We start from the raw sequence: 21,897 nt of genomic DNA on the forward strand, positions 1-21,897 counted from the left end.
TCTAGACAGAGTCCAGCTTTTCAATCTAACACAATATTGATTGAACTTTATAATGCAGCAGTTTATATAGGGCATATTCGTGAGATGTTTCTAAATTAGAACTGAAGTTCTTCAACATTTCCTAATTATATTTTACAAATTTGTTGTACTTGCTACACTCCAGCATATCCATATAAAATACACGTTAGCTATGTGCACATTTTGACTTATATTCAAGATCGCATTAATCATTATGGAACAGGTTTCAAATAATAATAATGTTTTGTACAGTGGAACTAGAGCATGACAACAAAAATCTCTCGCTCTTGCCCTCTCTCTCTCTCTTTCTCTCTCTCTCTCTGTGTCATTCTGCTTCTGTTTGTTTCTCTTTTTTTGTGCCTTCCGTCTCGCTTTACCCCGCTTGTTGATTGTGGCTGACACGTTCACTAACTCATATATAATTTATGTATATATTAATATATAAATATCTCTCTCTATATATGGATATATATATTTATACATATATATACATATATTAACTGATATATATATAAAGTTATATACATAGACCGATGTACATTGAAAACTTGTAAAAAGCGACACTAGACGAAACGCATTAAAAGCTTAATAAATAGGCTGAAAATAAAGAGTTGCACAGGCGCCCAGCCCCGAAACCTCAGGCAAATTGCTTTAGGATTAGCCTTCAGATTGGAGCATCTTGTGGTACCCAGAGCAGCTAGTGGCTTCCAGTTGCCATGCCGTCCATCCAATTGTCGCCTGCTCTGCTAATTGTATTAAATTCTGTTTTTGATCCTTGTTTTTCTTCATCTTTTTTGTTGTTGATTATTTTTTCACTTCTTGGGCAGCATCTCGGTAGCTGGCATGGCGGCAGTGCTCACATTGGCATTGGCTGCGGTCGTCGTCACGGATGTGGGTGCAGTGTCTTCCGCTGCATCTCCGCCGTAGCAGCGCCGCTTGAAGTCGCTAAATAAGTCCGGACGTTGCTGCAGGTTGCGCTGTGGATCGATGTGCACCGATTGTGTTGTGTTTCTGCCGTATAGAAAGCAACTTAATTGAATCTAACTTTTATTTTGTTGTGTTTGACAAAGATATTGACGCACTCACCTGGTCTTTGTTAGCACTGTGCAGCCATTTTCAACGACCATGTTGAGCGAGTAGAGCGTGGCCAGGTTGAGCAGGCTATCCTGTTCGTAGATCTCAATATCGGGCAAACGGATTTGAGTCTGACGCGGATCCTGCAGGAAGCGCGCGAGTCGCTCGTTGACGCTTAATTTTATGCTGAAACCTGGTCGATCGCCGTTGATGCGCCGGCAGCCGGCGCGTATCTCGCGCACCTCCAGCATTTGCATGGGCGGCGACGAGGAGAGGAATGGATTCGATGTCTCACCCGACATCTCGCTCTCGATCTGCTTCACAATTGCTGGCATGCCGTTCATACTGCGCTCCGTGTCCATGCAGATGTTGACGTCAATGAAGCCAACGCTGCGATTGGCGCCTCCGCCACTGATCTCAATCGGTTCTGAGCTGGCGGCCAGCTGAAAGCGTGACAAATCCTGCAAAGCATCTGACAGTGGAGGCGACTGCGAAGTGCCGCCGCCGCCGTAGCTATCAGTAAAAGGCATTGACGCTGTGGCCTCCGTGCCGGACATAAGCGTATCGTCCTCGCCAATCGTATCGTCGGAGCGTATTTGGGGTAACAGCGATTTCTTGGTCAGCTTACGCTTGGGATCGTATTTGCCGCCGGGGCCGAATTCATTGCCAGGCCAATCGGTCAGTTCGTCATCACCCTCGCGATCTGTATCGTGCAGCCGATGGCCATCATCGCTGTCCGACGAGGAACTCAGCGAACTAGAGCTAAGAAAATCGTAGAGCTCACTGCAGTCCATCGACTGCACCTGCAGCGATTGCGGCGTTTGGCAAAAGCGGCGTCTGCGATGCGCCTTCGTCGTCGAGGTGCTGCCGTGTATATGGCCATAGTGCGACTTCTTACGATGCACATGATTATAATCTGTGATTGCGCTGTCCACAGACAGCTGCAGCGGCATTTTGTCTGAGTGATTCAGCAGCGTCTCTATGTCGCTGACAGGCACAAGTGTTTCCATGCTAAAGCCACCAAGGCCAGCGGCACTGGCTGCACTCTCTTTCAGGTCCAGCTGCTGCTGCTGCTGCTTGACCGCTGTTGATTGAGGCAGCACCTGAGCCTCCGCCTGCTCCTGTTCCAGGCACTCCTCCATGTTCGATGTGTTGTCAGTCTTTTGAGCTTGTTGCGTTTGCGTTTGGTTTTGCGCAATGCGATTTATTTTGGAGAGCAGCCCCTTGTTGAGCGGCAACAGGCGCTCACTATGCGGCTTCGATGTGGATGAATAACTGCGGGGACGCATTCGATGGTACTCTTCCATGTGCGTGTAACGTGGCATGCTCGATGAATGTAAATTGCTGGAGATGGCGCAGCCGCCGCCGTCACGCGCATTGTCAGCATCCTGGTCGAATTCGTGATAGCGATCACGATTGGAACGCTTGCGTTTTCCGCAAAAGAATAAATTTGAGCGATTTCCACTCTCCGCTTTCAGCAGACGCTTGCGCACGGTACCCGTGCCGGAGATGCTGCCCGTGCAGCCACCAAGCATGCTTGGATGCAGTGGTGACTCTGTGAAGCTATGAGGCGACACAGCTAGATTGCTGTCTTTACTGAACTCAAACTCCATGGACATGCGCTTTATCTTTCGTTTCCGCCGTGAATTCGGCTTGTAAAAGCTATAAAAACAAAGCATAATTATTTGCCTAGGTAGCCAGCAGGTGTGTCCACTCACCGAGCTGGACTGAAGTTGGTCTCGTTCAACGAGTCCGACTCGAGGGCGCCTATTCCCATGCGAACGGCAGCTGCCGCATTGAGAGCTTTGCCGGGAAGACGCAAGGGCAGCATTGCCTCTGCCTTCTCATCGGAATCACTCGCCGGCAGCATGTCAATGTGTGTGTGAGCATCCAGACCATCGACGTTCGCGTTGGTGTTCGAATGTGCCCCGTGGCCGTGTCCGTGTGCATTATTCAATGTGTCTGTGGGGCTGCTCGACGAATCTTCTGTGGGTTGCGGCGCACAAGCTGCAGGTGAAATGAAGTGGAAGTGAAGTGGTTTTTATGCTTTCAGGGAGAGGGGCACGTATATCTTGGCTCAAATACTTACGCAAATTACCCGTTGATCGAGTTCTTCGACGCGAGCCCCACCTACCGACGCCGCACGCCCTGTCCATAAGCGAGGTCTCCTCCAGGGCGAGGGTCAAGTCGTGCGAGAACTGATCCATTTGCACCAGCACACCCAAACTTTAATTGCGTTTCATTAATCTATTGCGTGTGCGTACGCAAAAAATTTATTACAAAAAAAAAAATACGAATCTAAAGACAAGCCTCAACAATTGGCAGCAGTTTATTTCGATGGCAATATCGATTTTATACTTTCTATCGACAGTATTTCATACGTGTCTGGTCACATTGAATTGCAGAGAAAGTAAAATCGGTTAAAGTATGTTAGTCTTGACAGTTGAATGGTTCACTGCTTGCTGTCATTTAAATATATATTTAATTTCAATAATATATGTATACATATATATATAGAAAGAAAAAAAAACATACCTTAAACTTATTTGTTATAAAATGAACATGGATAAAAATAATTCTTTTTATTAATAATAATAATACTTTTGGTTTTTGTAACGAAAAAAAGCCAATAAGAGTCAATCTTGGAAAGAACTAAAAATATTGAAGTAAACATCATCAAATAACTTGTCTGGTGTAAGGATTTATTAATTATTTACCTTCACATAATACCAACTTTCTCTATAAATCAATAGGATTTTAACCCCAAACGTTGGGTTACTTCAATAAGGAAGTTTTTATCGTTATGGCGTGAGTCCAATAACCCCATTTAACTGAACTTTAAGTATCGATAGATTAATTTCAGTGTATTTCGTTTATTGTATTGTAATGCTGGTATTTTTATATTGCACGTAATTTTTGTGTTAAATGGACTTGGTCACATCAAAGCATTGACACAGTGAAATGCAGAAGCTCATGTTCGAAAATAAATTTTTTCGTTATATTTTGCACGTTTGCTTCACAATTTGATTGATTTGACGTAAATTTCGTTGCACACCTAAACTCGACACACGCAACAAGTGCCAGCCAGCGACGACAATTTGCATACGCAGCAGCTGCTCCGTAGTCTTAATTGTGCCGGTTGCCAAAAAAAAGGAAAAACGCCGCATTTTTTGCTGTGCGACGTGCTGCTTAATTGGTTTGTTGTAATTCGTTGAAAGGTGTTTCCAAAATGAGTCGCCGACGCGCACACGATACCGAGGATGAAAGTTTTGGTGAGTAAACCTGTTCAAGTTTAAATGTCAATAAAGTTTTAAATCCTTTTTATCTGCAGACCACAGGCGAAACAAGCGCCGCCGCGTTTCGGAGAACCAGGAGATCGAAGATCGCTTGGAGTCACTGATATTGCGTGTGGGGGAGCGCAGCACTTCGTCCGTGGAGTCGAATCTCGAAGGTCTTGTCTCAGTGCTTGAGGCCGATCTGGGCACATTCCGTTTGAAGATCCTGCGCATATTGTCCGATTGTGCAGTCCGCATGCCCGAAAAGTGCACTGTTTACACGACCCTGGTGGGTCTGCTTAATGCTAAGAACTATAAATTCGGTGGCGAGTTCGTCGATCATATGGTCAAAACGTTTAAGGAGTCCCTTAAGCTATGTCGCTGGGACGCGGCCCGGTATTCGCTCCGTTTTCTGGCCGACTTGGTCAACTGTCACGTCATCTCGGCTACCAGTCTGCTGCAGCTGCTGGACACAATGATTGATGTGTCCAATGAGGACACGGTGCCGCAAGTGCGTCGCGATTGGTTTGTGTTCGCAGTACTCTCCACACTGCCGTGGGTGGGCCGTGATCTATATGAAAAGAAGGAGTCGGCACTGGAGTCGCTGCTGCTTCGCATTGAAGTGTATTTGAATAAGCGCTCGAAGAAGCATCATAATGCGCTGCGCGTTTGGTCATCGGATGCGCCACATCCGCAGGAGGAGTATCTGGACTGCTTGTGGGCGCAGATACGCAAACTGCGGCAGGATAACTGGGCCGAGAAGCACATACCTCGCCCGTACCTCGTCTTCGACTCGATACTGTGCGAGGCACTGCAGCATAATTTGCCGCAGATAACGCCGCCGCCCCATCACGATGCGTTTGAGTATCCAATGCCGTGGGTGGTCTATCGCATGTTCGATTATACGGATTGTCCCGATGGACCTAATCTGCCAGGTGCCCACTCAATCGAGCGTTTCCTGATTGAGGAGCATCTGCATCATATCATCGAGACGCATCATCATGAGCGCAAAGATTGCGCGGCACAATTGCTAAACTTTCCATTCAAACACAAGATCCCATTGGAATACTGCATTGTGGAGGTAATCTTCGCAGAGCTCTTTCACATGCCGACGCCTCGCTATCTCGACATTTGCTATGGCTCCATACTGATCGAACTGTGCAAGCTGCAGCCGGGCACCTTGCCTCAGGTGCTCGCCCAGGCCACCGAGATTTTGTTCATGCGCATCGACTCCATGAACACGTCTTGCTTTGATCGCTTTGTCAACTGGTTTAGCTACCATTTGAGCAACTTCAAGTTCACCTGGTCCTGGGACGAATGGGACAGCTGCCTGCTGCTCGATGCCGAGCATCCACGTCCCAAGTTTATACAGGAGGTGCTCCAAAAGTGCCTACGGTACGATAGATATCCCAACTCCAGTTTTGCCTCTCATCTAGACGAATGATTTTCTGCTCCTCTTTCAGCCTGTCCTACCACCAGCGCATTACCGAAATGATGCCCACAACATATGCGAAACTGATTCCGGTCACACCTGTGCCTAACTACAAGTATACCAATGAGGAGGCTGGTGAGTTTACAGACTCCATTTTTACTAGAGCCTAAGCGGGGTTTGAACTGGGTTTCAGACTTTTACATGTCCTTCTTCCTTCGAATCGCACAACAAAAACAACTCATTTTCCATAATATATATTTTTCTTTAAGAAAGTATATAATAATAATAGATCTGTAGATTTATTTAGATTGCTTTGATTGACAAGTTCAAGCAAAAAAAAACAAATATTAAATAATTGAACTGATGTACCCTAGCTATAATAGAGTACTCCGTTCCTTAGTCCTACACCGTGGGTAGCCGTTTCTCTGGCTCTTGCTTCGCTTACAGTTCGCTTAGACATAGAGTTAGTCAGATTTGGGTGTCTAGCTGCGCTTTACCTCGTTCTCATCGTCATCCACGATGATGGGTATCTCCTCGCCGTTCTCGCCGACCTTGATGCTGACGGATTTGCTGACCGACTTCTGGGTGAGCACCTCGACGACTTCACCAGCTTCCGCAGGCGATGCAACTGTGCTGTTCGAGCTGCTGCCACTTGTTGCAGGTGCAGCAGTTGTTGTGGTTACTGCTGTTGTCGACGTTGTTGTAGTTGCTGTTGTTGCTGCTTCTATTGCTGCTGGCGATACGGTTGGAGGCATAAAAACCACCTTCGACTCATGCCGGTGACTGCTCTTGGCCCTGCTATCTAGACCAGTGGCATTTTCCTTGCGGCGCTGCTTCCATTTGGGTGTTGCCGGCTGTACCGTGGTGGTTGACGTTGTTGTCGATCTGCCTGCGGTGATGCGTGGCGTTGTTCGATAACGACTCAATGCACGCAGCGGCGTAAAGCTGGTTGAGGTGGACACAAAGCTTGTTCGACTCGTGGGCGCAGCACGCGTGGGGCCCATGGATGTGCTTGTGGTGGTCTCTGTGGTTGTGCTAGTGGCGGTCGTCTGTGTGGTTGCCAGTTTGGACTGCTTTTGACTACTAGCGGGACGCTGTTCGGGCTGCTGCTGTTGCTCCTCTTCCTGCTCAAGCAGCTGCTTCTCGTCCTGCTCTTCGCTTTCAGAGCTATGCTCAAGCTGCGTCTGGGCTGAACCGTGTTGCTGCAGTTGTGCTGCTTCGTTTGTATAGTTCTGTGGTGCGTCCAACTGCAGGACATCCACCGGATGCTGATGCACATAGAGCGGATCCGGCTCCGAGTACCGATAGACGGTCTCCTCAAGCGGCTCGCTCTGCACAAAGGACTTCTGCTCCTCCTCCGCTTCGGCAGCTGCGCCTGCATAGATCAGCAGCGGCGACAGCTTGGATGCGTGGTACTTGGCTGACTGCTCATAGCCTGCTCAGCCATTGTTGTCCATATGGAAAATTTAAATTTCATTTGAGAGAATGATATGGGTTGAAGGAATCTAGATCTCCTTTTTGTCTTTTTCTCTGCCCAAACGTATATAGAAAATAATTGTTAGCGGGCTAGTTACCTGCATAGTTTTGTGGCACGCGCACAAGTGGATGCTGCTCCTGATCGGAATGGTCATCCTCGCCCGGCTCCAAGGACTCCGCCGAAGCTGGTTCGCGGTGCACTGGCAGCTGGAAGCCACTATGTGGATGGTGCTGATATTGCTGCTTATGATGGTGATAGGATGGCGATGGAGTAGTGGGTGCTGCAAGGGTTGTCAATTCGGGAACGAAGCTGGACGGACGAAAGGCGAGATCCGCATGGCCAGATGCGCTGCCATCGGCCAGGCCATTGGGCGTCATATAGAAATGATGATGAAAGTGATGAGTGATTGGCGGATTGGTTGGCGCGCCAGCTGGATCGGTGGCACCCAGCTCGTTGGGTAGCGCATAAGGCTCCGGTGGAGTGGGCGAACCGAACTTCACCGGATAGCCGGGTCGATACGTGGTGGCCGGAATGTAATTGGGACGCAAGCCCAGGTTGAAGAGGCCCGGAAAGAGCTCCAGCTTGGGCGGACCTTTTGTTATATCCTCCTTCAAATACTCACCGATGTTCAGGAGATTGGGCGGTGGCGGTGGCTGAAAGATGCCACGCACGAACGTCGCCTGCGGCTGGCGATCCTGACGACGTTGAGCCAGTGACTGCTCCTGCGTTTCCTGGTAGGTATGTCGGCCAAAGCTCTGCGGATAGTCCGACTCTTTCTGGATGTAGTTCTGCGGCGGCCAGCCATTGCTCGTGGCCAGCGGAGACACACTGAACTTTAACTCATAGTGGAAGCGCTGTGGCAAGCTCCGAGCAATGCCATCTCGATGTCGAATGCGCTGAACTCGCCACAGCGCGCGCACTTGGCTGCCCGGCGTACCGGCCTGCTGGGCATTGGTGTGGCCCTCGACAAAGCGGTAACTGCCATTCGAGGACAGCTGCTCCAGCCGACCGGTGGCCAGCGTGACAATGTCGCCAAAGCGGGATTGGCCCTGCTGCTCGTGCTCGGCAACGGGCAGATACGGCGTCTGCAGAAAGTCGTGATAGTCGTGCAGCTGGCTGCCGCACAGAGAGTTAGTGGCGGGCGAGCGAAGGCAGTAAGGAAAGATCTTGCACTCGGACCTACCTCAAGTTGCCGGCAGCGGCGCCCATGGCGGCGTCGGTGAACAGCGTCACATAGGTGACATGCTTCAGGGTGCGCTCCCAGCTGCGCTGGACTGCTGTGGACTGCGCCTCATCCTCCTCGTAGAAGATGCGCTTGCCGTTCAGCTGGAGCGCCTGCTTGGGCGTCAGCACCAGATCCCGTCCGGCGCCCACAATGGCCAGCACCTGCTGCTGTTGCAGCTGCAATGGGCAGTTAGGAATCAGTGCAACCACACAACAACCACTCAACAGCTGCACCACTTACGATCGCCATGAGCATGCAATAGAATTTCCACATTTTCACATTAACAAAAAAGAAAAGAACAAAAAACAAACAAAGTCTTTGAAAGCTCTTTGGACAGCGCGACGTTTGTGCCGCGCGCGCACGTTAGCTCGACTGAAAGGCGTTCGCGACGTGCGCACCGCTAATAACAAACCCACAGACAGAGGGGCGAACCACCAAATGTTGCTGCTGCTTTCGTTGGAGCAGCCAAGCGGCGCATCGCCAGCGGCGGCAAATTTCGCAATCTTTGGCAACGGCCGCGTTTCTACCAACAGCAGCAGGTGGCTCTAATGTCGGTGCTGCGGGTGGCGGCGTGGCTGACGCGCTTTTATGCAACACTTGCGGATGTTTAGACCCGCTTCAAGCCAAAATTCAAAACCCAAAACCCAAGCAACCCCAAAGCCCAAGCGACCCCGCCTGTGCGCTGAGCTGGCGAAACTTTTTGTTTTGCTTTTTGGCTACTTGTAAAATGTAAAAAACGAAACAACTTGAGACTTGTGGAGCACCAACCCACACCACTGCTCTAGAGATGCCCTGTGAGATATGCTGCTCGCTTCGCTGAAGTTCAATAGTGGAACTGGCCACCAACAGACGCTGTTCCATCTGATTGTCGTTCTCATTGCGTTTGAGTTCACCTTGTCTCAGGCTCTATTTGTAGAGGGTAAAGATCACACAAATGATGGGCTACCAGAGGTTGCACCGAAAGCTGTGCTATTTCAACCAAGACGCGAGAAAGTTCATCAGAGGGAAAATGGCATGTTGGCGAGCTGAGCATCTCTCAGATTCAACAGCTCAAGAACAATAAAACTTTATGAACTCACAAGAGGAATTTCTATAAAAATCGGCATGGCTTGCCTTAGTTCATTAGTATGATCCTTGAGATCCCTTTATCTCTCTTCAGCAAGGGCTGGGCATAAGTCTTGTGACCTTCTTGCAAGAGTCAAGTCTAGGGCCTTGTTTAGCAGCTGTGCTGCTTCTCACGACTGTCGCACATGCAGCTTGATCATAACAATATGCGACTTACGACTTGTTACTCTCCATGAGATTTTGCGAACTTCCGCTTTGTTGCTGGCATTCGTAAACGTTGCATGACACGCGCTCGTCTTTAATTGAGATATTTCGTATTGATAATCTGGCTGACCGCAGAGAGCGGAAGAAGGTGAAGAAGAAGATAAAGTAGCCGCAGCTGGACACGTTGCGCTCGATGGAGCAGCGCCCTGATCTTTGAAGCGACCTGCCTTGGACATGCCCAATTTGAGCTGAAAGCCAAAGATCCGTGAAAATATACACAAATTTGTAGCATCAAGTCAAAGCAAATGCTAATAATCTGGGGTGCATACCCTGTAATCAAGGGCAGCAGTCAGCGGGGAGTGCCGATCTGGAAAAAGGTGTACGAGCTGCAAATATGATTCTTGGCCGCTGGGCTGATCAAGCAATAAGAAATCGATAAATGGCGAATGGCAATTGGTAAATCGATAGGTCTCGATGGCGTTCTTACCACAGATGATTGTTATTAAGATTTTCTACTCTAGACTCTAGTAGTCTACAGACATACAGGGTAGCTTAAGTCGTGAACCTCGACTCCGTTGCTTCTTTGAGCTGTTGGCACCAGGTAATAAAGCTGTTCTGTTGGCTTTTGCTGCTGTGCGAACTTTGCTCGCTGATCTTGACACGTTCTATTGTGGACAATGTGATTCTTGAGATGCTTAGGCTTTGTTCAGCTTGATGGCCGTGTGGTCAAAGTTGACTGGCAAATGGGGTCGCGCCGCTCAGTTCCGCATTGTCTGCATTAATGCGTTTTAAATGCCACTCGAGGTGGATTGAGCTGCTGTTTAACACGCTTTTCATTGACATAATCGACTCAAGTGCCAATAAATTGCATGTAATGGCAGCTGTCACGAGGCGTACATGCAGGCATGGCGCTGTGAAGGGGATGGGGCGGGGTACAAATCATTAGTAACGCATCAGACGGCAGGCAGCAGGCGCTTGGGCTGCTTAGGAGTCGGCCGCTGTGCAGCTTGTTGCCGCTTGGTTCCACGCGGCGGCGCACCAAACGCAATGCAACTGGCGCAAGCGAAAGTGTCAACTGTAGCAGCAGCAGCAGCAGCAGCAGCAGCTGATCCCCCCAACCTGTCCTAGGCTCAATCGTTGCTCGAAATAAATACTTAATGATTTGTTGCATTCAAAAATGATTTCCTTTTCGTTTCGATATGCAGCCAATCTGCCCGGCATAACGGTCGCCCTGCAGCTGGTCGGCGCCATCCGGCAGAAGTGCACGCCCGAGGAGGTGGTCAACATATTGAAGGAGATACCCAGCAGCGGCTACAGCGGCGAAGAGATGTCCGACGGCAGTTTCAATGCACTCAAAATCGATGTCTTTGTGCAGACGCTGCTTAACTTGGGCTCGAAGTCCTTCTCCCACAGCTTTGCGGCCATATCAAAGTTTCACGTGGTATTCCGTGCGCTTGCCGAAACGGAGGAGGCCCAAATCTGCATACTACATAACATATATGAGCTCTGGTCGTCGCACCAGCAGATGATGGTAGTGCTGATCGATAAGCTGCTAAAGCTGCAAATTGTCGACTGCTCGGCGGTTGCCACATGGATATTCTCCAAGGAGATGACCGGCGAATTTACAAAAATGTATCTCTGGGAAATACTGCATCTGACCATCAAGAAGATGAACAAGCACGTAATCAAGCTGAGTGAGTAGGCGCCAGACAATTTGAGCTCGGCTGCGGGGCTTTAATTGACACATTTATTTAAACAGATACTGAGCTAAATGATGCCAAGGAGAAGCTCTCCAAGGCGGACTCATCGTCCAGCGATACGGATGAGGATACGCCACACAAGCGCAAGAAGCCCATCACGCACGCAGATAAGCCATCTGAGGAGGTGAGTCTAACATTTAATGGTGTATTCACCTTTACCTTTAACTCGAACTCATTCACTCTCTCTTTTTTTGATTGCCAGGTCGTCGAGCGCATGGAGGAGAAACTGGAGGCTGCCAATGTCAATCAGAAACGTTTGTTCCTGATCGTCTTCCAGCGTTTCATCATGATACTATCCGAGCACCTCTTGCGCTCCGACACTGATGGACGCGATCCGGACACGGATTGGTATCGCTGGACCATCGGCCGCCTGCAGCAGGTCTTCCTTATGGTAGGTGGAATATATAGCCGAATGCGAGCGCTTAGATAATCTCCTTTTAATTCTTTTACAGCATCACGAGCAGGTGCAGAAATATAGCAGCACGCTGGAGACGCTTCTCTTTACATCCGATCTGGACTCCCATATACTGGAGGTGTTCCAGCAGTTTGTCGCATTGCGTGCCTAACATACTCCAATAACAAGAACAAGAAAAACAACTATAACAACAATAATAGTTGCCAACTATATTTTGTCCACAAAACGACAGTGGACCAGGGTCATGCGGCATGGAGCAGCCAAACAACTGCGCTTCAGGCAGCGTTTTAGTTCAGATTTAGTTTTTACTTTTTTTATATATGCATACAAATGTAATATTATAATACAACTTTACAACACACACACAACCCCAAAATCTACAGAAAAAATGACAAATTTTGTATTTGTAAACAACAAAATGAAAGAATTAAAGCAATGCGAAATTAAAAGCTAAATTACTAAGTATTCTAGTCATTGCAATGCTTAAGATTGAACATCGTAACATATATCCGGGCTTAAAAGAAGTATGTTAACGAGGCCAAAAATGCTTAATTTCAAAACGTGAAATTTCAAGAGTGTAGGTTCATGTATATGCTAACCGCGCAGCGAATGTACGAACTCGAATTGGAATACAGCTGGTGTCAATGATTATTTTCGAACTCGAATATACTTAGGGCAGCTGGTGTTAGAGAGATCGATTAAAATTCGACATAAAGCATATTGACCTTCATATGCATGTGCTCATTTCGACAAAAATTGTTAAATATTAAGGCTCGTTTATTTCAAATTACATGCATTACTTGCGTATAGCCACATTTTGACGTTCCTCATAGGCACAGGCGACGTTCCTCGTGTTAGTTTGACAGTCACTGCGTCACGGCTACAGTTAAAGAAAGTTTGGGGTTGACTGTGCAAATGATAATTTATGCAAGTAACTAAAGCGAAATGAGGAACGTGGAAGGCATGTGGAACGCAAGAGAGGCACAGCATACTTTTAGGCATAATCAAAATAAAAAATATGCTTATTTTTCATAAGTAAGCTTGAAGTTTATTCGCACTCAGATCATGGTCAATATATTTATGTATTGTATATATAGTATATGGAATGCATTGCACGTATGTATATATATATATATATCTGTCGGCCTTTGTATGTTTATAATATTTATGAAAATATATATGTTTTTCTCTGCACATTTTGGCACCGGTTTCTGTTCCAGGCATCAGGTTCAACAGCAGAACTGTGGATCTATGAGGGCGGTAGGGGGTGGGCTTTACTATTTGTTTTTGATTGTTGCAGAATATCATCTACGAGGTGCGCGGCTGGCTGGGCACATACTTCTCCGAAGGCTGATACTGCCACTGGGCGCAAATGGTCTCCTGCTCCGTTTGATTGTAGCCGGCTCTGGACGAAAAATATAAAGTGAGAAGAGGTAAGCGATATATAGAGCGAGAGGGAGATACAGAGAGTGCCGCTGCAATGAGGTGAGCATTCGGCTAAGATGTGCTTAATTTATTGTTCAACGTCAAAAATAATAACATAAAGAACAGAAACAAAGAGTTCATAACTTAGGAGATAACATGCAAGTACTTTGGACATGCTGACTATGAGTGCGTGCCAATCCGGTCCAGCTACTTAATACTGAGCGGGCATTGAGATGCTGATGGGGTGATATGAGATGAGCTCAGCTCCAGCCGTAATCATAGCTGTAGGCATAGCGCGGCCTCGCCGCCGGCCGCTCGTAGTAGTAGCCGCGTGCGGGTGGCAGCTCTCGACTGACCGGAGCATGCAGGCTGTCCCAGAGCAAGCGCGGACGTTGGACCACCTCTCGCAGTATGTTGACGGCGGCCAGACCGACGCTGGCGAGCTTGACGCCAAAGCGTCGGGCAGTGTGTTTAAGCGGGGGCAGCGGGGCGGCGAGGGCGCGACCCTGCGGCTGATCTAGGATCTTGGCAATGAGATTCTCGGCATGCGGCGGCACATAGAGATCGGCCTGCCGATACTCGAGCGGACAGTGACGGCCGCCATAAAAGTAATCGTCGAACCTTTGGTGCGCCGAGCAGGGGCTGCGCTCCTGGAAGCACGTCACCTGCACCACATTGTAGAAGATGGCGCCCAGCGTGTTGGCCGTCTCCGTGTTGGCCGCCTGCAGGCAGCGCCTGAATCGCGCATCACAATCGCAATGGGAGCGCGTGAAGGTGCCCCGATTGCAGAGACCGCGCCGGCAGTCGCCCACATTGAGCACATCGGGGCACATGTCGTGCTCACGACAGCAGCGATCCTCCCTAGCATGCTGGCCCAGATCGTCGTAGCTGGTGGCGGCGGTGCCCGGCCCGCACCACTTGGTGCCCGGATAGATGAAGCCCAGGCCGCCGCGAAATTCGTGCCCGTACGATCCCTGACGGCGGCACACCTCCTCCAGCTCCACGACCGATTCGCGCGGCACCTGCCGTATGCGACGCGGATCCGACTGCAATAGCATCCGCTGGATGTCGCCCCTGATCAAGGAATAGAAGCAGCTTACAGTTGCAGTTGCAGTTTGGCTCACTCACTGGCTCACTCACCGATCCGTGTGCATCTTGCAGAAGGGATGCCTCGAGGATAGCTCCACCATCATGGTCATGGTCATATCCGATATGAGCACCGCGGACCCGAAGCTCGGCGTCAATCTCTGGCTGAGCAGCAGCGCCAGCAACAGCGAGGTCAGCGTCAGTGCCTGAGGCTTCATGGCGTCAGCGCGAAGCAAGTTAGAGCGAGCTGCAAGGCAAGAAAAGTGGATGAGCGAGTGGACGTGGAGAGGCAAAGAGTATGGAATCCGGTTGGGCTAACAGGTATGGATTATTCGACTGGTCTGGGCTGAATCCATACCAGACTACGAGCGATTGAGCTCGTGAACCTATTCTAGGCGCTACCTGTGGGTGGCTCTGGAGCTGCAACTTCAGCTCAATCAACAGTTCGATTGGAGCAGACTGAAGAAGACGAACTTAGATCAATATCAGATGATCGTTTGGCGCTGTTCGTGTCACGCGCTCATCGCTAAGCGCTTGTAAGAATTGTTTGAGCATTGAGGCTGACTGAAGCACTGGCCAAGAGATATGTGGGCCAATATTGGCCTCTAATTAGCAGCACAATGCTGGCTCACCCGCATCGCGGATTTTGCATTTCCATGGACCGGTCAGCGCGATCGGCTGACCTCGCACAGTGGGCCGCTGGCGTGCGAAACGCGCTGAAAGCCGCTTAGCGGACGTGGAGCGAGCGACTGGCACCACGGTAAGCGCTGAACGCGGCGATCAAAACAAAATCTATGAACAGGCCAGAAACGAACAAAAAGTAGAAACCAAAACAAAACAAATTTGCAACATAAAAGACGCTTCGGAAGCACCAAAAAGCCAAGCGTTAACTAATTATGCAATTTTTCGGTTTTTTTTTCTCTTTCTTTTGGCAAGCTTTGAGGCGAGTCAAATCGCTGGGCAGCGTGGGCGGCGCAGGGGCAGGGGCAGGGGCAGCAGCTGTGGAAGTGGCGATGCGCCACAGTTGCTGCCTTAATTGGCCTTTCGCTGTGTTACCAATTCTAGCCAAGCGAGAGGTCAAGGTCACACGGCCTCGCCCACGTCCACTTTCCAATTACAGCAGCTACCGAATAGGTCAGCTGTGCCTGCTGTGCGGGTGGCCAACGCGCTCAGCAAACGTGCAACGGTGCGTAATGTTTAACAAGCAAACAGTTTGCCCGTTTGCCGTGGCTTAAGCTGAGAGGGAGTATCGAGTTGAGCAGTTGTTTTGACACACAGAGAGAGAGAGAGAGGGAAAGAGAGTGAGAGGGAGAGAGAGAGACAGAGAAGAAAAAGTGAGAGAAAAATATGAGAGAAAGAGAGAGAGATGGATAGAGAGAGAGAGAGAGAGAGAGAGAGAGAGAGAGAGAGAGAGAGAGAAATATAGAGAGAGATATAGAGAGAGATAGAGAGAGAGAGAGAAAGAGAGAGAGAGAGTAAGAAGAGAGAAAGAGAGAGAGAGAGAGTTCTAAACAGATGAAGATAGATAAAGAGCGATCGAGAGGGAGAGGGAGAGAAAGAAGGCGGAAAAGCAGAGATATAAATGGCTACAGAGAGACAGATAGATTGATATAGAGGAGTAAGAAATAGAGAGATACATAGAAGAACAGAAAAATAGATAAAATAAGAGAGAAACAGAAATAGAGTAAAAGAGAGTAAAGAGAAAAGTAGAGAAGCGAGGAAAGAAGGGGTCAGAGTAAGACACTGACTAATTAAGAAATATAGAGACAGATGGGATGTTACACAAAGAGACAGAGAGGGCGGAAACAGACAAAGAGAAAGAGAAGAGAGAGTTAGCGAGAGAGAGAGAGAGAGAGAGGGAGGGTGAGACGTGTAACTCTTCTCTACTCTACAAGCATTCAGCTCTTGCCTGAATGTCTATTTATAGAGCACAGTGTTGGATAAATGAACAGTGTTGTATAATGTATACATAATCAATTTACTATGCACAATTGTTGTCTTGCCAGAAGCCCTCGTAAGAGCAGAGTATTTGGAGTGCCATCAGACTGGGTCAAGCTGAAGAGTTACTTTTCTGTTATGTTCAGTTGTTTTGAGTTATTTTGTTGACCAGCAGCGACTTTGGCTTTTTTGTCTGTTTATTGAACAAGCACAAATCAATTTTTTATATTTTGTTTTTCTTTCTTATTTACTTTGTTTTTACCAGGTAAACAACAGAAATAGCATCGACGGTCTTTACGGACAACTCTCGTTTGAATACGCTCCTAGAGCGCCGCTTGGGCAGTGCGCAAGGGAGATCAGTAGGAATTGAATGTTCTTTAGCTTTATTCCTCTCTTCCCCTGCATTTTTGGGGCCAGAAACTCAAACTAAATTCCAGCCACATTCTCATAGAGCTTCTGTTTCATATGGCTCTGTCTTCAGATAAGTATTTAAATGACAAGTTCTTCGGCTATTTCGACTAGGCTCGGCTGAGCTACTAGCTTTAATCCGTGCCCAGTCGAACTCTTTTAACATATAATATTCCATGGCAGCTTAGCTCGCAGTATTTCAAGCCTAGAGCGTTAAATCTTGTTGCATTCTCCCTCAGTTTGCTTTGTTTCTTTGGGAGGGACATTGAATTCCAAGGCGTAAACTTGGTACAGTTCACGTCACGTCGGATTATTACAAATAATTAATGATGACATTTCCAGAGCCGCTTATTAGGTATAATAAGTCCGGTATTTATGAGTCGCCGAGAGACTTGACATACTCGCTGAGTGCCCCCGCACGTCAGACAGTCTGCAGTCGGCAGTCGAAGACAATCGGCGATCGTTAAACAATTGCCAGCTGTCTGGGGCTAGATCTGGTGGGCGATCAAACGATCCATAGGCAAGCAATGCCTATGGAGGAGACGGACAACAAACACAACGATCAATCTTAATTCGCAACTTGTCACATGCTGTCGCTATTCGGACAGATCGATTCAGCTATCCGTGCCGTTTCGTTCGCATTCAGAACAATGAGATAGAAGTCAAACGATGGCAACCTTGATCTTCAACCCGATCTATTGCTCAACCCTGATCTTGAGCGAGGACTGTCTGTTCGTCTGTGACCCGCTCTTCGGCTCCTTCACTCGTGGAGTGTCGATCGCAGATCGATCTTCTAGCCCAAGTCGTTCACGATCGATACATGCTGTAGCTTGTAGCTAGCTTTGTTGCCATTTGAATACATTTCAATAGCAATGCGATCTATTTCCATACGGCTTCCATACGATCTGTCGATCTGTTTGAGTCGACGATCACCATTTGCTGCACTCTACCCTTCAGCCGTTCGCATAATTTTCAATGTCAATGCTTTTTAAATTCATGGCATAAATAGACAGCGCCGCTGAGCCCATCGGGTCGATCAGCGATCGACATCAGCATCGCGGCAAAGCTCCGTCGTCGCCGTCTTAGCGTCATTTTGTGTTTGGCTGTGCGAAGCACAAGATAACAAAATCAAAGTTCGATTTGCTCAAGTACAATGACCGCGGCGCTTGAGCTCTTGCGAGATCTATTTAAATGAAATAGGCCCTCCCCGATCCCTCCGACTGGCGACTCCGCTCTCTGGCCTGATCTCTGGTCCAGCAGTCGACTGTGCCTAGCGATTTGTTTGGCTTCTTTTTATGGTTCAACAGACGATTAAAATGATAAAATGAAAATAAAACTAATATCGTGTTGGGCTTAGGCGCGCGGGGGCATGCCCCAAGCTCTTACTCGTACTTTATGGCCCATCAAGCTGTGAGCTACTGTTAGCCCTCAATAAACTCGTTCAGCCTGCAATTAAATGCGGCGAAGGCGGGGTTCGTTTGTTGGCTAAAGGTCGCTAAGCTGCGCCGGGCGTGGCGCTTGGATCATTAATAACAGCCAGAGCCAGAGCCAGAGCCAGAGCCCAAGCTAATGTTGTTCCTTAGCCGAGAAATCTTAAATATTAAAGTCTTCTTCCCACTGTTCCAACCGCTGCCCCTGGCCCTGTACCCGTACCCGTACCCGCACCCGTACCCGCACCCGTACCCGCACCCGTCCCTACCGCTGGCTAACCCTTCACTTGCCTTCAGCGCAGTGTAACTGGTTTATATTTTTGTTTATCGTTGGATACATTATCTGCTTGTGCTTAACTTGCATTTCGAATGTCGCGCCATTCGGAAGTCGATTCTGAGCCACTTCCAAAGCAAACGCAACATAAAAAAAAAAATTCATAAACAACTGAGGCAGACACAGCTGCTTGAGACAGATCACACGGATGATACAAGCCAGATTTGACTGAGAGCTGGTCTGGTCTGATCTGCTCCGATCTGATCTACATATAATTTACATACTGCTATTATCTGGGCAGATTCAATATCTAATCAAAGCTGCATTTTGATATTTATCGAAGCTTAACTTCGTCTGCACTCAATCTTTAGCTGTGTGGGATTTAATATAGGCCACGTTGTTTTTTCTAACTCACTTTAATCGCCACATGCCTTGTCCCTCGCCAGCAGCCCTGCCCTTCCGGCTCACACGCTTGCGCACTTACGATGACGGCTTCAAGACTTGTCCGAGTTGTTAACTTTGGACGTGTAATTGTCGTACGCAGTGCTGCCGCCGCCCTGCCGCACCTGGCCCCTGCCCCACGCCTCTTTTTACCTGTCCCTGTAAACGATCTTAATCGCCTTGCTAGAGGTCGCAGACAACAACGTGACTGGGCGGGTCCTTGCCCATAAAATGCAGAAGCAGCAGAGCCGCAAAACCAGAATTGAAGCCTGTGAATTGGGGTCAAGTTGAAGAGCAGTCAGAGCCGGATTTGAATAGGTAAAGAGGCGGAGGGTTGACTTATCCCCCCCCCCCCTACACTTCCCTTCTCACGCCCCTCCACTGCTGCGCTCCCTTTGACAGTAACCATAACAGAGCGTCGGCTTTGTGATGGACAGCGGCAATGACAGTGGCGGTCATTGAACGAGTTGCTGCTGCTGCTGCTGCCAGGTGAAGGTTAACCGTTATAGCCACAAGCACAGCCAAAGAAGAAACACGAACACAAACAAACGCCGGGCACAGTTGCCACCTGTCTGCAGTGCACGCTAATTGCAGAGTCGCCATGACTCTTCGAATTGTTCAATTCTCATATACGAATTGCAGCTTAATTGCTGCGCCAATGGCGACAAAGGGGCTTCAGGGGGCTTCACACGACCAGCAAGAAGTTAGAAGCGTGATAGAACTGCTATGTGCGGAAGCTACTCCAAGCCCTGAACACTTTTACGCAGACTAATTCAAGCCCCAAGCTCAAATGGCACTCTCTATGAAACTGAAGGTGTTAAAATCTAATTCAAATGATAAATGATATGGGGTAAGACGATGAGAAGAAAGGACACACGCAAGGACGAACGAACGGATGAACGGACGAACGAATAAAACCTGAACAGAGATGCACGCAGACCTGGCTCGATCATCTAAGCAATTGCAGACCAAACGCCAGTAGCACCTGCTTAGTCACATCCAGAAGCTAGTCAGCTAATCAGCTTTTGGCCTAGACAGAATCTTCGCTTGTCAACGGGGCGCGGCCTTAGCCAGCGCTTGCGCTTTGCTAAACACTATGCAAATTTTGCAGAATTCGATTCGTGGGTGCAGGTGTGTGTGTGCGTGTCTGACAGGTGTGAAAATGTGCGAGAGGGTGGCCAGCGGTGCCAGTCGGCGCGGAGGCCAAGCTTATCGCATATGCAAATGTTTGCTATTCAATATTTGGTTTGTTGTATCCACAGATAGTTCTATCTAAAAGCACAACTCAGGGGCGTTATCTATATAGACCCATGTATATATCAAGTATACGCTAAAACTAGAAACTATTAAAGTTTCTCTATGAACACTACAAATCTTCTTCCAGGCTGTCTCAGGCATCAGCCAATTTGAGGCCTTAGCCAAACTTGTTGCCATGTCTTAGTTAGTTACAATATAGCCGACGATACTGGGAAGCTCTTGACGCACATTGAATATATATATTTATATATATTCAATATTCAAGGTCACGTTTATGTCTGCAACTTTAGGCTTTAGCTTAAGTTTTTTGCTACAGCTACTAGCTTTAATTTCTAGGCCAATTGATAAGCTTCGGCTTGCAGCCCAGTTTCACAGTTAAGTTTCGCTTTTGCACTTTCACTTTTTGCTGTTGCGAGAACTTTTTCGTTGCAGTCGCAACCACCACGAGCCGCCGACGCTGGCCACCCGCCCACAGCCCGTGAAGGCGCCACCTTTTGACATTTGCTCGACACTGAGTGCTCTCTCTGTCTCTCTCTAGCTGCTCTGCTACCTGTCCGTCCCTTTCTCTCCTCCCTTTCGTTTTGCGGCCTTCAGTCCTGATGCGTGGTGACCTTCAAAAGGCAGCCAGAGGCAACAGCAGCAGCAGCAGCAGCAAGGATGTAGCCGAAACCACGTGTCAGCTTCGCATAGAGAGACACACACACACACAACACAGCACAAACACACACATGAACAAAAAAGTAATGATAGATGTTGTATATTCCAGGCAATACAGTTAAATATTGCGGCATGCCCGTTAATCGTTTCACCCGGCTGCATTTACCTGAAATTTTTGCAACGGCGCCTGTTTTATTTTGTTTGTTCTTTAACGTTTATAACTTTTAATGAATGTTTGTTGTTTACTTTGGCTCAGTAGCTATGCAAGGAGCAGCGCGCGTGGCTGGGTACAGGAGGCTGCTGTTGCCGACGATGCTCACAACAAAACATTTCCGCAACGCGTTTGCGGCGCGACTGAACTTGATTCTGGCGCGCTAAGCGCTGTTCAACTTGGACTTGGCCAAAATTGAAAAGCAACCGTCGATGGCAACAACAACAACAGCACACATATCCACACACATGCACACACACATTTACACACACAGACAAGCAGCAGACGCGGCTAGAAGCTTGAAGCGCGCGCAGCGGGGGCGTTGTATCCGTCGGAAGCTGCAGCAAGCGAGCAAAATTCAAGTTGGCAGCGTTTTTAATTGCATTCACACGGCCAAAAGCTTAAAAAGCTGCGTTTGACCACTAGCTAAGCTATAACAAAGCCACCAAAGTGTGAACAAGTGCCTAGCAAAGCTGCGAACCAAACAATTCTACTTGATATAATGTGGATGGTAAGTTAGTGTGGGGCGTGTCCAAGCTAATATGGGAATTCGATTCAAAAATAACGCTTAGCTATGCTACATTAATATATGCACTATATTTGGGCTACCAAAACAATATATTTGGGAAACTGACAACATCAAAAACAATATGTTTGGCCAAGCCTGCTTAGGAGAGTTGCAACCTAAATATTTTGTTTAGTGTGGATGGGAAGTATGTGTGGTGTGTGGAGAAACTAAAATTCAAATTCCATACTGGTCGGCAAATATATATAAAATATAACGTACAAATTTTACATATACTGCTGTAAATAATATACAATAAT

General features: G+C 48.1%; 3 protein-coding genes across 4 annotated transcripts; 1 reads left to right on the top strand and 2 right to left on the bottom strand.

Moving 5' to 3' along the window:
- Positions 1-489: 489 nt before the first annotated feature.
- Positions 490-3,449, bottom strand: LOC111604021. 2 transcript variants are annotated; one of them, XM_023321874.2, is made up of 4 exons: positions 3,182-3,449; positions 2,811-3,099; positions 1,105-2,754; positions 490-1,047 (listed from the first exon to the last, which is right to left on the bottom strand). In XM_023321874.2, exons 1-4 carry the CDS (start codon positions 3,297-3,299, stop codon positions 831-833), a joined length of 2,274 nt encoding a protein of 757 aa, XP_023177642.1. In that variant the 5' UTR covers positions 3,300-3,449; the 3' UTR covers positions 490-830. The 2 variants fall into 2 exon arrangements, with proteins under 2 accessions (XP_023177642.1, XP_023177643.1); XM_023321875.2 differs by having other exon boundaries at positions 492-1,029; positions 3,182-3,448.
- Positions 3,450-3,967: 518 nt separating this feature from the next.
- On the top strand, positions 3,968-12,310 carry LOC111604049 (nuclear cap-binding protein subunit 1). Its single transcript, XM_023321906.2, has 7 exons — positions 3,968-4,364; positions 4,424-5,762; positions 5,831-5,934; positions 10,976-11,464; positions 11,530-11,654; positions 11,733-11,921; positions 11,983-12,310. Exons 1-7 carry the CDS (start codon positions 4,322-4,324, stop codon positions 12,094-12,096), a joined length of 2,403 nt encoding a protein of 800 aa, XP_023177674.1. The 5' UTR covers positions 3,968-4,321; the 3' UTR covers positions 12,097-12,310.
- A 756-nt stretch (positions 12,311-13,066) lies between these two features.
- Positions 13,067-21,233, bottom strand: LOC111604043 (acidic phospholipase A2 PA4). The gene is made up of 4 exons (XM_023321899.2): positions 21,028-21,233; positions 14,511-14,703; positions 13,992-14,444; positions 13,067-13,350 (listed from the first exon to the last, which is right to left on the bottom strand). Exons 2-4 carry the CDS (start codon positions 14,672-14,674, stop codon positions 13,254-13,256), a joined length of 714 nt encoding a protein of 237 aa, XP_023177667.1. The 5' UTR covers positions 14,675-14,703; positions 21,028-21,233; the 3' UTR covers positions 13,067-13,253.
- Between the last annotated feature and the right edge of the window lie 664 nt (positions 21,234-21,897).

Source organism: Drosophila hydei, unplaced genomic scaffold (assembly GCF_003285905.1).
Source record: "Drosophila hydei strain 15085-1641.00,03,60 unplaced genomic scaffold, DhydRS2 tig00000361-arrow-arrow-pilon, whole genome shotgun sequence".
Classification (NCBI taxonomy): domain Eukaryota; kingdom Metazoa; phylum Arthropoda; class Insecta; order Diptera; family Drosophilidae; genus Drosophila; species Drosophila hydei.

Coding starts and splice junctions, on each gene's coding strand:
- LOC111604049 (XM_023321906.2), top strand. CDS start 4,322: ATGAGTCGCCGACGCGCACACGATACCGAGGATGAAAGTTTTG. Junction 5,763..5,830: donor GTGCTCCAAAAGTGCCTACG/GTACGATAGATA, acceptor CTCCTCTTTCAG/CCTGTCCTACCACCAGCGCA. Junction 5,935..10,975: donor GTATACCAATGAGGAGGCTG/GTGAGTTTACAG, acceptor TTCGATATGCAG/CCAATCTGCCCGGCATAACG.
- LOC111604021 (XM_023321874.2), bottom strand. CDS start 3,299: ATGGATCAGTTCTCGCACGACTTGACCCTCGCCCTGGAGGAGACCTCG. Junction 3,100..3,181: donor TCGATCAACGGGTAATTTGC/GTAAGTATTTGA, acceptor TTTCACCTGCAG/CTTGTGCGCCGCAACCCACA. Junction 1,048..1,104: donor ACAGTGCTAACAAAGACCAG/GTGAGTGCGTCA, acceptor GATTCAATTAAG/TTGCTTTCTATACGGCAGAA.
- LOC111604043 (XM_023321899.2), bottom strand. CDS start 14,674: ATGAAGCCTCAGGCACTGACGCTGACCTCGCTGTTGCTGGCGCTGCTG. Junction 14,445..14,510: donor TGCAAGATGCACACGGATCG/GTGAGTGAGCCA, acceptor TTCCTTGATCAG/GGGCGACATCCAGCGGATGC. Junction 13,351..13,991: donor CCCTGCTCGGCGCACCAAAG/GTTCGACGATTA, acceptor TTTTTCGTCCAG/AGCCGGCTACAATCAAACGG.